Source organism: Juglans microcarpa x Juglans regia, chromosome 6S (genome assembly GCF_004785595.1).
Source record: "Juglans microcarpa x Juglans regia isolate MS1-56 chromosome 6S, Jm3101_v1.0, whole genome shotgun sequence".
NCBI lineage: Eukaryota > Viridiplantae > Streptophyta > Magnoliopsida > Fagales > Juglandaceae > Juglans > Juglans microcarpa x Juglans regia.
The window spans coordinates 990438-1005005 of record NC_054605.1 but is presented as its reverse complement, the minus strand read 5'-3'; the positions used below and the strand labels follow the sequence as shown (position 1 = coordinate 1005005).

At 31.8% G+C, this 14568-nt stretch overlaps 1 protein-coding gene across 2 annotated transcripts; it reads right to left on the bottom strand.

Annotated features, from left to right (window-relative positions):
* Positions 1-3342: 3342 nt before the first annotated feature.
* Positions 3343-6291, bottom strand: LOC121237499. 2 transcript variants are annotated; one of them, XR_005934929.1, is made up of 2 exons: positions 4305-6291; positions 3343-3537 (listed from the first exon to the last, which is right to left on the bottom strand). XR_005934929.1 is itself a non-coding variant. In XM_041134244.1 (1 exon), the coding sequence occupies exon 1, from the start codon at positions 6039-6041 to the stop codon at positions 4377-4379; it is 1665 nt and encodes a 554-aa protein (XP_040990178.1). In that variant the 5' UTR covers positions 6042-6291; the 3' UTR covers positions 4047-4376. The 2 variants fall into 2 exon arrangements, 1 of the variants encoding a protein (XP_040990178.1); XM_041134244.1 differs by lacking the exon at positions 3343-3537 and having other exon boundaries at positions 4047-6291.
* Positions 6292-14568: the final 8277 nt, after the last annotated feature.

Here is a 14568-nt window from a genome sequence, read left to right as displayed (position 1 = left end):
CTACAAGGACGGTGTGCCCGACCGCTTAGCCATTTCTACATATTTGTCCCCAAGCTCGGTGCATCTTGCGCCTTTCCAACTCTGTTGTGGCGTTTGCAAGGACTCACCGATAGTCCACATGCTCATTGCTGCTAGGTTCTCCTCCTCCTACCAGCTCCTTGTTGCTTGTTGGTCCGGCTGAGCGCTGCATTTTCCTAGTAGAGCGTCCCAGTTTCCTCTGTCGGTTTCCTTATTGTTTCTTCCATTCTCGAGAGTCTTGTATCCATTGCTCCATTCTGGTTTTCTCTTCGTGTAGTATGGGAGCATATTGCTGTCGGCATGTGAAGTACACACTTTTATGGAAAAGATCTCACAGACGGTACAACTGGTGATATCGTGTTTCATAGCCCGAGCAGTACCACTGCAGCCAAACTCGTGGGCTCGGCACACGGCTTCCTAGGCTCCTGGCCTGCTTCGAGTTTCCGCTTGGAGCCTCCGCGACTTGATCTTTTTGGGCCTAGGCCACTCTCTAGAGGGGCCCCCTCACACTAAGGATGTACTAATAAGCATAAAAGTATGCAAGGAATGAACCTTTTTTACCTTGTAACTTGAGCTATTTATAATGATAAATTTTACAAAGAAGTCTTATACCACACATCCTCATCTAATCAATATGTGATTTGTTATTTTTATCTTTTTATTTTAATACTTAAATATGTGTGTGTTTAAATAAAAGAATAAAAATAATAAATCACATGTTAATTAAATGGAAGACTTTTATATAAAATTTCTCATTTATAATAGAGCTTTTAAACTATTGTGCCATGGACATCCTGTATAGCGGCTGGTTTAGGGAGTGAGATGAGATAAGAATTTTGTAAATAGTAGTAAGATAGTTTGTGAATTGTAGTGTGATAATTTGAGTTGAGTATTTTTTGGGTTTTAGGAAATGAGAGAGAAAAAGTTGAATAAAAAATATTATAAAATTAAAATATTGTAATAATACTGTTTTATAATATTATTTTTGTTTGAGATTTGAAAATTTTGGAATTTTTTTTATTTTTTAATTGAAAATTTGTAATGATTAGTTTGAAAAAATTGTAATGATTAAATTAAAAATTTTATATTTAAATTATGTATGGAAATAAAATAAAATGAGATAAAATGATATGGAAAAATATCATCCCATGCCCCAAACCTGGCTGCATTAAATGCCCCCTTATAATGTAGAGTCTTATTGCGTGCTTTATTAAGTATTATTTTCTTTAAAGCAATGAGAGCCTATCTCTTCAACTTTAAGGCCTAGAATGAGATGAAATAAAAAATTTGTGAATAGTAGTAAAATAATTTATAAATAATAGTAAAATAATTTTAGTTAAAATATTTTATTAGATTTTACAAAATGAGAGACAAAATATTAAATAAAAATATTATTATAATACAATTTTTTTAATATTATTTTTACTTTGGTATTTAAAAATATTGAATTATTTTTTATATTTTAGTTGAAAGTTTAAAAAAGCTATAATGATAAAGTAATGATTAGATGAAAAAGTTAAAAATTTGAAATTGAATAGTATTTATATTTAGAAAGAAAATTATTAAAAATTTTAATATGAAATGAGATGAGATGAATTCTCAAATGAGACAATTATCTCTCGTTTATGGCTTGTTTATTTAATGGGTTGACCTCTGCCTCAAGCCGTATTCAGTTTTTCGTGTCAAGAGATATTTCCCCAAAAGAGGAGCAATTAGCTTTACTTGGCCATCTTTCAAGGATTTGGTTGTGATCTATCGACTTGTCCACGGTCTCACCATCTCGTTCTGAATGTGGTTGTGTTTCTACCTTGGGCTTCTTGTGAGTGGTGGGCCGGTGGCCCATTTTCCATCCCTTCTTGGGCGGTGAAATTCCTGCTAACAAGCTCTGTGTGGTGGCTAGTCCGCCATCTTGGACCACTTTAGATTGGACCAGGGGCCTAATTGACCTTGACAGCCCATATACCCAACAATTTTGAAAAGTCACCTATTCAAACACATTCACCATTTGTTTGAAAAAGTGGGTGTGACCAAATATTCTGATATCAATGAGCGGTGGGTAGGTATCTTTACCATAAATAGAATTAAGGTTCTCTTTATTTGAAGAACATTAATGAATCTAGTTTTTCTTAAACAAGATAATAAATCTAGACTTCCTTAAAAGGTAGACCTATAAGACTTCTTTTTCCTTTTTTCTCTTTTTTTTTTTTTTTTTTTAAGGAAACACATTTCATAAATTGGAAATGCTTAATAAGAGTCTCAACCTATGTGAGAGTTGTGCTCTTTAGTTTTTATCATGAGAAATACTCTGACTACAAAAAAATTTTATAAAAATAAATTTATAAATTGATGTAATTTGATGTGATATAATAAATTGTAAAGTTGTATTTATTATAAAATAAATCTAACGTATCATATGAAATTATATGATTTTGTAAATTTACTTTCTATGAAATTTCTGTGGCTTTTCTTTTACCATTCTTATGTAAACTTATGAGTAAGATGCATTATAATGGTAAAAAACAAAAAAACAAAACAAAACAAAATATCAATAACGGAGGTTGAACATTAGTGGTATGAACATTTCCAATGGATTATGTAAAATTTATGTTTTTGTAAAATTTGAAAGAAATAGCTCAATATAATCCATCTAATGGATTATGTATTTTATAACTAATATTCAATTTGCTATAGTATCTATCTCTACATCTATGAAATACTATTCACACTTCTATAAATATTTAATTCATTTCTCTCATTACCTTTTACTCTTCATTAATTTCTTTATCTACTTTCGACTTTTTATTTTACTTAAAATGAATAAAATATATTAAAAAATATAATATTTAAATGATATAAAGAAAAAATAGATAAGTTGATATATGGTATAATGTAAAAATCAGTATGTAAATTAGAAAAAATAGATTTTGGTAACGATCTCATGTTTGTCTATATTTTATTCCTAATGTTGTATTTGTTAAACTTTTTACACAAATTATTAGATTACGAGCTCAATTTCCTGATGATGCAATCAAGTCTATAAGATTGGATAATGCAACAAAATTTACATCTCAAGCCTTTGATGATTATTACATGTCAATAGAAATTCATATTGAACATTCAGTTGCTCATGTAAATACTTAGAATGGTTTGGCCAAATATCAAGTATTTTCATTCTCTAAGTTTATGTACTCATTTAATATCATGTATCCTCCATGAAAATTCCTGAAAGATATAAACTACCCGAAACATATAATTCAAAATTCAGAAGTATTTATTTTATCAAGTTACAAAAATCATTATATGGTTTAAAGCAATCCGGCCGTATGTGGTACAATCGTCTTAGCGAAAATATCAGTTGGACCATATTGATGATTTTTCATTGGAGTCTGAAATAGATTTTTTCGGTTCTTTAAGTTGACGATATTAATAAATTGGAAAGGCAAACCACTGGAATAAGTAAGGTTCACCGGACTGAGCTGTCTCATTTCATGTCCAACCGGGGGGTATCGATATTGCAAGCTGCACCAAAACAAAAGGCTTTTTAATTGCAGATCCCTACTTGTTTAGGTAACTGCCAACACAAAAGAGTGCAATTTCAGGCAACGCGTAGAACAAATGCATGTGGTCAAGAACAAATGCACATGTATTAGACCCACAATTAGGTGGACATCAAACAGGAGAGACCTGCCAAAATTGCAAACGGGTTTACTAAATTAATGTGAACATCTAAATTATTAAATTGTGTGGAAACCAACTAATTCGTCAAAATAATTCCCAGAATATTTTGCCAAATAAGAAACGGGAGTTGCCTTGCAATGCCTGCCAACCTAGTTTCAGAGCCACAAAACAACCTTCCTTACCGCATATGATAATGAAATGCTTCTCAAATGGCCTAAAAGAACTCCAAGGAATACAGAATGAGTGCTTCGTGCAGAAAAAAATGAAAGTGAATGAGCAAGAAAGACAGAGAGAAGCCTTGCTCTGTAAATAGAAGAAAGAGTACAAGAACAAAAGTCGGAGCAAATATATTAGAAAGCAATAAAATTTATTAAGTTTTTGAGGGGAGGTGGGGAAAAACAATAAGATAACTCGAATCCAGTTAGGTCACCAAACCTAGATCATGTCTCTACGCAGAAGAAGTATTCATCAAGAATTAAGCTAGCAACATCGGCTTTTCTACCGCAAATAAACAGCGCTTATGAACATTAAAACAAGATAAAAACAAACCCAAAAATTAAAAAAAAAAAAATAACTGAAAAAAGAACAAACACAACCATTTTACATACAGATCAATAGGAAATGATCCTCGTGTTCCTATAACCATGTTTTTGCGCCAAATTCAACATCAACATCCATTGCTAAGGTCTGGAGAAAACGCCCAAAATCTTACTACGACTAAGGCTATCCAATAGCTTCTTGGACCCCTCAATATCCATCTCAACAAGCTTCTGCAAGTAAACACAAGCACCGGCAGCAACCATTTGTTTCCTACACTTTTTTGAATGCGCAAGTGAGGCTAATATGGAAACAGGGTATTGCTTATCAAAATTCTGAACCGAAGGATCCAAAACCTGGACTGCATTCACCATTCCCCTCTCATCCTTCCTGAAAACCTTCCGATTCCCTGCATATAACATCAAAATCGACAAGGCCTTGGCGGCCGCTTCTTTCTCTTCCACAGCCTTACCATCCAACATCTTGATTAAAGGACCAATGCAACCACATTCACCAATCTCTTTCCGAGTTCTTGTACTGAATCCCAGCTCGTACACAGCACGAGCCGCCGCAACTCTCACCCCTAAAACGCCACAATTCAAGACCCCCATAAGCCGGGCTACAAACCCATCTGAAACAACAACGTCGGCGATTATGGGGCACGAGGCTAAGTGCCTCAACAAGTCCACCGCCACTTCGAGACTCTGAACCGTAGGAGCCGAGTCCCAGAAATTCTTCAAACACTCAATCCCACCTTCCTTGAAAAGTTGAAGCTTCAAACTTTCATCCTCGGAGATCAAATTGCACAAACACCCAATTGCATTTTCTTGCGCCAATACAGTCCCCGAACTTGCAAGCCCCAAAAGAACGGCGACCCCATTTTCCTCGACAAAATTCTCTCTGATTTCACTGAACACAGCGAGATTTCTCAGAACCCCAGCCGCGAAAGCTTGAGAACCCGGCGTGCCGGCCTGGCAAATCTCCAGCAGCGACGAAACCCCACCTCGAGACCCAATCGCCCTTGCGTTCTCCTTCGAAAAGGTCAGCGCTTGGAGGATCACACAAGCTTTCTCCTTGGCGAATCCACTTCCCAAATCTAAAACACGGAGCAAATGGTTCAAAACCAACAAACCCTCGGCGATCAGCACATGTTTGCTACTATCCACGGTAGAGATCCTAGAGATCGCGGCGAGGGCCTTCTCCTTCATCTCCCAGGAGGAGGAGCTATCGAGTAGGCGAACGAGCACGGGAACCATTCCCTGCGCCACGGCGATCATCACGTTCTTGTCGTCTGCTTCGAGAAGCCTGAGCAAGGAGTCCATGGCCGAGTTCTTGGACTCGACGCTCCCAATCTGCAAGCGGGTAATCAAGCCCCTCGACTCAGCCCGAGCGACCTCTCTCTTAGAGGAAGAAGAGGTGCTCGGGGCGACGCCGTCTCGGAGAACCCCGCTCTTGATCAGAATATCGGCGTCCTTGACGTGGCGATCGAGCTTGGCTAGGACGGAATCGATGTCGCTCTGGGTCTTGAGCTTACCATCTGAGAAATTAGGGGTCTGACACTTGTGGCAGAGGGAGACGGCGTCGGTCAATGTGTGGGAAATGGAGTGGAGGAGGTCGAGAGAGAGAGGGATGGATGAGGAAGAGTTGGGGAAGTCGGTAAAATCGGAGAGGTGAATTTGGAGGTCAGTAAGCTTGGCTCTGACTAGAGACCATTTTCCTCTGAAGGTCTCAGCGTGTGGGATACAGTCTAGGAGGGAACAGATGAGGTGGTTGGAGAGGGTTATTGGGTCGTTTTCTGGTGCTTTCATGGCTAACGTCGCGAGCGAGGTTGCGAGCTTGCTTGCTTTTTCAGCGAACAGAGAGAGAGAGAGAGAGAGAGAGAGAGAGTTTTGTTAGGGTTTTGAGAGACAGGGGAGAGATAAAAGGTGAGGGGGATGGATGGAGTGTAGGGAAAGGGGCGAGGGAGAGGAGCAGGAAACGAGATGGAGGAAGAAAGAGTGGCACTTCAGCAGCGACAGACAATGGAGACGCGACTTTGGAGCGTGGGGACGGTCAGACTATCTAAGTAATTATTAAGTAATTATGTAGTCTGCACTATTATTTATATAAATAATCTAACAACATCATCTTTTAATAAAATTCGAAGTTTTATCTTATTAAAATGAGTTGGTGTTGATTATTGATATTTAATTTTTATTAAGAAATAAAAATAATCCAAGATAATAAAAAGTAGAGAAGAATATGATCGATTGTGTTTCCAAAATAAAAAAGGAATATGATCGATTGTGTAATTTATAACTAGATTGACAAAAATAAGCTGTTATGGAATTATTATTATTAGAAAATTCAAATTATAAAAATATGAAAAATTCCATTCACAAACCAACGTAGATTAGGGGTTGCAATTCGTATTCGCATATTGTGTTAAGTCATAAATATTTAACTATATAGTTCAATCTGAACCCGATCCTTTAAACTAGATGGGTTGGGTATTCAAATTTTAACACAATCTACTTAAATAACGAATCATGTCATGTCACATGTTTAATAATTAATTAAAAATTGATCAACACAAAACGACTTATTTTAACCTGTTTTATATTGAACTAACCTGCTTAACCAATTTGACATGATTAACATAATTTTAAATAAAAGTTAAAATTTATATTTATTAATAGACATAATATCTAAAAAAATAAAAAATAAAAACTACTTACTAAAAAGAAATATCAATATTTATTAGATTTTAACCTATAATAAAACAAATATTATAAATTCAACAATAAAAAATATGAGTATAAGTCCATAATTGCAATCTTAAAAATAAAAATATAAGGATATTGAGAAATACGAATATTATAATCAAACAGTAATAAAACTTTAGTTTTGAAATAAATTTTAAACAAGTTATTGCGGGTTAAGCAAATTACTCGTTATTGAGCTGCTTTTTAATCGTGTCTTTACGGTTCAACCCGTTTTAATTCAAACACATTTATATCAAATCTAAACCTGCTAATTTCGTATTGTGTTCATGTTAAATTCACGAGTCGTATCACATATTGTTACCCATAATGTAAACTGCAGAGTACAAACTGACTACTACTAATTTGACAAGTTTTAATTTGTAAGAAGAATTTATAAATTTAAATATTATAAATTAAATAATCTCATATCAATTATATTGATTATTCTTCGCACCAACTTGTGAACAAAACGACTCAATAAATATTACTTATGTGCGAGTCATTTGAATAAGTTAATGACCAATATAATTTATAACTCGAACTTCAATAAAAATTGTTATTTTCCGTGCAAGTTACTCTCTAAAGTGTGAAGGTCTAATAGCATATAAGTTCGCTTCTTCAAATGAAAAATCCGAGATTGAACTTAATTCCCACCCCTTGTCAAAAAAAAATTGATACGAGATTGGGTTGCAAATTCTTAACTGTTCGTATCAGTCATCCCAATGCTTTAAAGTCTCTAACCGATTTGTTAAAAAAGTAAGAAAACTATTTTCCTTTATCATCATCCGTTAATTATCCTTTAAGGCTTTAAAATTTATTGTAAAATTTATTTTTTATATTAAATTATGACACTTAGATGATGTATAATGTAAAATATTTAAATATAATTATTCTTATAAGAAACTTAAAATAGAATTATATTTTAATATAATATATTATATCATCAAATCATTTTTATTATAAAAATAACGTCGCATTAAATCGTTTCAATTATAATGTGAGGAAGCATTTTGACAACTTTTTAAAATAAAAAAAATTATAGACATTGTCCTCACACCCAGCATACCTATTTAAAAATATATCATTTTATTTTTTTATCTATGTAATAATAATGATTCTAGATATATTTATAAGTAAAATAAAATAAAAAGATAAAATGAGATATTTATAAGTGTACAATTATGTAAAATTTATGAATAGCACGACTGTTAAAATAATAGACTGAAAAAAAGGAGAGAGAGAGAGATCGGGTCAAAGATAATTTGAGTTGTATGAATAACAAACTAACACGAGAAATCAAAATCAAAGGAGTGAGAAGTTAGAACTGGGCGGATGGAGAGTACTGTTTTATTAGCAAATCGGAAATTGAGCCGAAAAGTCAAATATCTGAGTGCACTGCTAACTGCTTTCAGTGTGGGACCCACTCTGCCCTTTTCAATAAATAGGGTCACCTTTACGAGTTTTTGACAACTTGGACAGCGAAAGCTTCCCGGTCGGTCCGCCCTCTATTTTCGAGCTGCATCCTAAAGTCACGCTGCGGTTCCTCACAGCATCTCTTTTGTTATCATGATCATTAGACACCATTGGGCCGTGACGGTTGTTTCGTATCTCTGATTTGATATTTGATAATGACTTGGCGGGAGTACTCAATTAGATAAATAAACAAAACTGCAGGCGGGAGATAATTACTTTTGCCCTCTTCATAAATCACAAATTCAATGCCCCCAGTGCCCCACACACAAAAAACAATTTTAACCGTTATTTTTTCATACGAATGATTTTTTATTTATTTTTTAAATAAATGTTTGATTGTGGGGTCTTTAATTTTTTAAAGATAGTGGACGTCGCTTGCGTAAAACCGGTATCTTTTGGAGAATTAGTATTATTTTTAAGTTTTTTTTTTTAAAGGTGCAAGCAGATTTGCGGACTAATATATGATCGATAAGTCGGGTTACTCTAGTGCGCTCAAAGTGACCGATAGTATTTTTTTTATTTTTGTTTAGTTTTTTTTATTCATTTTTTAATATATTTTAATATTTTTAAAAAATAAAAAAATATACCAGTATATTTAAAATCAATTCCTTAATCACTAAATAAAAAAAAAAGTCAAACAGTCACTTTGAACGGTCAAAGTAAGAGATAAAGTAGTGTTTTCCGTGATCAATATTTACCTGAACTGTTTTGTCAAATATTCATTTAAAAATCTATACCATTTTATTAAAGTTTATATTTCCATCTTGGCATTGGTGCATATATTGGTACACAAATTCGCTTACAATCATATTTTTCTTTTTTCTATATATATATGTAAAATTATATCTTTTAAAGATTGATTTTGCATATTAAAAAAAAAATTTACATTAGATTTTTATATCTTTGAACCAAATATTTCTTTATTTTCTTTCAAAAATTATTTTTTCTTAATATGCTTCAAATAAGAAATTATTGATCCCGTTCTATCCTTTTTGATTTCATTGTTTGTGTTGCTATTTGAGAGAGAGAAATGGTACGAGAGAAAAAAATAATAAAATAATATTTGAAGAGTGAATAATATTTTTTCAAATTTGAAAAATACTAATTTAAAGAAACAATGTTCATAGCTATGCAAAATTATAAAAATTTATAATCTAATGCAGACCAATTTGAAGAAATATTATACAAATATGAAGATGAATATGAAAATACATAAATCACTATCGGTTTGGGTAGTGAGAATACCTAAAAAGTGTTAAGAATGTTTGTGAATAGTAGTAAAAAAATAATAAAAAAAATAATAATAAAATATTGAAGAGTAGTAAAAAGTAGATGAAAAGTAATTAATAATAGAAAAGTAAATAAAAAGTAATAATTATAAAGTAAAGAATAGTAGTGAGAGTACTTGAGATACTCTCACTTGCCAAATATACCTGTTTTACAAGGGTGTCGACTTAAAACTTTATCATAGGAAGAGAGTAGAAGTCCCCTCTAGAGTTTTCCCATTTACGGTAGGGAATATTACTCTATGAAAAAAAACCTCCTAGGTGCCTCATTTTCTCTTGTAAAAAATTAAAGGTTCATGTCTCTATGTTTGATTTTTGCTGGAAGGGAAGTAGGCCTCAACTTCCTCCTCCTCCTCTTCCCCCTCTCTTTCCCTCCTTCCTCCATTCATCTATTTTGTCTATCAAAATTTCTTTTGTTAACTTTTTATTTTACTTACTTTAAGGCAGAAAAGACAGATCTATAACTTTCTGACAAATCTTGAGAAAAACGCGCGGCACAAACAGATTTATAAGTCAAAAATCGTTTAGGAGAAAGTGATGATTTTGAGAAAATCATTGCATGTGGTTTTCACATGCTGCTCACATCTACGCGTGGTTTTCATACGCCACCTTTTCTAGCAATTTTTCTCAACACACGCCATAGATCACCGGAGTCGCCAACATCAGACATTTCATATACGACTTTTGTGGTTGAAGAAAGACAAGTGTATTGCCTTCATGACTGTCACAGGTTCCAGAGCCTATCGGAGTTAGTCCAAATTGTAATCCGTTATTTTCTGCATCTATTTTAATTCTTTCCTTTTTTATTTCTTTATTGTTAATTAAAATAAAAAAAGAAATTGTCTCTTGGACGTTTGTCTGTAGAGGTTGGGTCTTCTCTTTTTATGATGGGTGAAGTTGAGTCTCTGTTTAGGTAGAGATTGTTGTCTCTTGAATGTTTGTCTATCGAGAGTATTAATAATAGTAAAGGCTAGACTAGTCACAAAAGAAAATAGTGTACTATTAGAGTTCCAAATGTATTATTTTGATTTATGATGTTATGTTTGATATGAGAATATCCCATAATGTATCCGGTCATGTATGTAAGCTTTTTTTATGAATGGATGATGTTAGTTTCTCTTAAAAAAAACTAATGAGAGCACATAAAAAAAATATATAAGTTTTTTAACTGGATGTCATTTTTTTAAAAAAAAGTATACGCCACTTAATTTATGATTTTATATAGTATTATTCTTTTTTTTTTTTTATGTAATATACTATTATTCTTTAAAAAGAGAAAAACATAAGAAAATACTACTATTTAAGTAGAATTTAATGGTACGTTTGGGTAATGAAAAATTATTAAAACTTCTCATAAATCCATTTCCAAGTATCACTTGATCATAAAACATTTTTTAATTTTAAATTACAACTTTTACAAATTTCAAATTAAAACACAAAAATCAATACAACTTTTTTAAACTTCAAAACAAAAATTATATTTAAATAATTTTTTAACTTTATAATATTTTTATTTAATTTTTTCTTTCTCATTTTCTAAAATTCAATAAACATTTTAACTCAAAAAATTTTACTAATATTTATTGAATTAAAATTTTAGTATCCAAACGAATCCTAAATGTTCTCGTCAAAGTTAAAAAAAAAAAAAAAAAAAACCTGACTTGTATAATCTTAAAATTTCAAGTCCCACAAATTCCCTGTAAAGGAAAAAAGTAATATTAGAATAATTTTAGGATATGCAAATCTTATGCATTGTCTTATATTGTGCAAGTTTCTCATATTGTCTTTACAAAAGTGGAATCTATTATGAAAAATTGATTTTTTCTTGTGGGCTCTAGATTTTCATTACTTATTTTAGGAAGTGACTTGTATATCTCCAAACTATATCTAACGTTTTTATTTTTAGGATAGGGCGTGCCCCACAAATGCAAATAAGATCAAAATTAAAGAATAATGTTATTTGAGCATATGAAACTTATCGTTCAAATGGCTCTCTTAACATGACATGTGTTTTATTAGAAAAGTAATGCTAGATACAGTCTTAGAATGCACAAGCTCTACGTACTCATTTTTTTTTTTTAAAAAAAAAGTGGTATCCACCTTTAAAAAAATGATTTTTTTATGAGTCCTATATTTACTTATTTTTTTCAAAATAAGTACGCGGGGCGTTTGTATATTCTAAAACTGTAAATATAATTTTTCTTAGAAATAATGTTTTTAAAAAAAGTAATGATAGATATAGTCCTCAAGTATGCAAGCTTTGTGCATTCCTTTGAAAAAATGGAATCCATTGTTAAAAATGATTTTTTTATGTAGATTCTAGATTTAATTATTTTTTTTAAATGAGTGCGCAAGATTTGCACATCCTAGTACTGCAAATATCATAAAATTTGCAGTCATAAAATGTATAAGTGCGACATTTTCTTTTTGAAAAAAATGAGTAAATATAGAATCTACACGAAAAAAATTATTTTTAACAATAAATCCTATTTTTTCAAAGGAGTGCATAGGGCTTTAACTTTTTAATTTATTATGAGAAGTTAAAAAGATAGTAAATTTCATTAATAGTAAGTCTGAGATAGATTGAGATGAATTTTACATTCAAATATAATCTCATTTCCATTTGCTTTAAGCTTTTTTTTTTTTGCACAACCAAAGAGCATCATGAACGTTTGCTTAATTCAGCCTGATTTCTTTGTATGTGACCAAATAGCATGAATTAAAAATTAAAAATGTAGTGGTTGGACTTATTACATGAGTTAACATTACGCCAAACCATATTCTGCGCAGGCCATGTGTTCTGTCTAGTTTATCATCATTTTGCGGCTTTGCCTTTAATATAATAATATATATGAGTTATTGAGAGGAAAAACTATGTTTGTCTTTATCTATCAGTTTATTTATTTTTGTTAGTTTTTTGGAATTTGAGGCAATAGGTACCTTCAAAGGACGTACGTAAAGCACACGATGTGTAGCAGTTGGCATGCACGTAAGTATCAAGTGGTTAAAGCACAAGAATCCGAGCGTTAATTAGGTATGAAAGATAGGTGGGGGTGGAGTTGAATATTTCCTCTAATTTTTTTTATTTTTATTTTTTGAAGGTCAATGGATTTCACAATTAGTCATTATATGGTCGCAATTATTTGTCACTATTTTATTTTATTTTATTTTTTTTTAGGAAAATCCACATCTTGCTACATATGCACGCGAGGGTTCCATCAATTGACTTTCTGATCTTTCACAATATCATATAAGCTAGGCAATAACATTTCGATCATCCATTTTTTTTTTTTTAATTCTATTATTTGGATACTAAAAATGTTTCATTTCATCTCATCATTATCAATTTTTCAAATTTTCAAACAAAATATAAGAAATAATTCAACATTTTAAAATCTCAAAATATTAATAATATTAAAAAAATAATATTATAATAATATTTTATTCTATTTTCATTTAAAACAATCTCATCTCATCTCATTTCACTATCCAAATGACACATTTATTAAATGCTAGATATAGAATAAGAGTTGGTTTGAATAATTAGTTGAGATGATTTATGAATATTAATGAGATATTTGTATTGAAATGAGATGAAATGAGTTAGAAATAGTTTAAGTTAAAATGTTTTATGGGATTTTAAAAATATTATAAAATTAAAATATTGTTAAAGTATAATTTTTTAATATTATTTTTATTTTAAAATTTTAAAAAATTGAATTATTTTTTATATTTTGTTTAAATATCTGAGAAAATTCTAATAATTATGTAATGATTAGATGAATAAGTTAAATATTTGAAATTAAAAAATATTTATATTTATAGTATTTAGATGTTGAGACGAAATGAGATGCAATACGATGAAATAAGATGGAAGCATCTCTATCCAAACAGACTTTAACAAAACAAATAAAGGTAAGAGTACGATTATTGGATTAAAAAGTTAAATTAATTGATGAGGAATGTATGTACGTATGAGCATAATAACTTAATCTGAATGCAGAAGAATGTGAGTTCGGACGGCAAAATGGAGAGTATAATTTACAGTAACAATCAATGCAACCAGAATGGTATCAAATGTAACACCCGAACCAGCATCAAGTCTAAGCCAAGACGCGTTCTATTTATTTTTTATTTTTTTATTATCATCGTCATCAAAGGTTAAGATGTACAGAGAGTCCATTGGAGATTTTTACTTTTTATTTTTTTAATGAGTATTTTTAGGAGGCTACAAGCCCAAAAATTTAATTTTGATTGTATATGAATTTTTATTGAACTTTAAACTCTGATTAAAATCTTTTAATAGATCAAGTGAATTTTTTTTTTGTCCCAAAAATTTACTGGACGGATTGGATTATATATATATATATCTTTTACAGTCGAGTTGAGGCTTTTTTTTAATTATTATTTATTAAGTAAGAGACCCGTTTTCTCTAAAACTGAGAGACCCATGATCCAAAACTTTTTAGAAACTTCCTCACCACGCATGTTTTCCATGCCACACACTCTTCTATCCCACTAGGGTTCACGATAAGGCATCTATATATACTAGGGTTCACGATAAGGCATCTATATATACCAGCATATTCATGCAAGGTTTCAGTTTTTTCCTTCTCTTATCTAGGGTTTTCATATCACATATATTAGCCCATGCATTGAGAAACTGCATTTGTGACGTTCACTGCCGCTGTTGCCCTATTCAGCCACCCCATTGCTACCGTCAACTCCCTCTGCCACCATGCACCATCGTAAGACAGTGCCCAGTGTTTCAAACCTCCCGTGCCCCTCTGTTTTTCCAGCCAGTTGCACCGTCCAAAACTCATGCCGCCTCC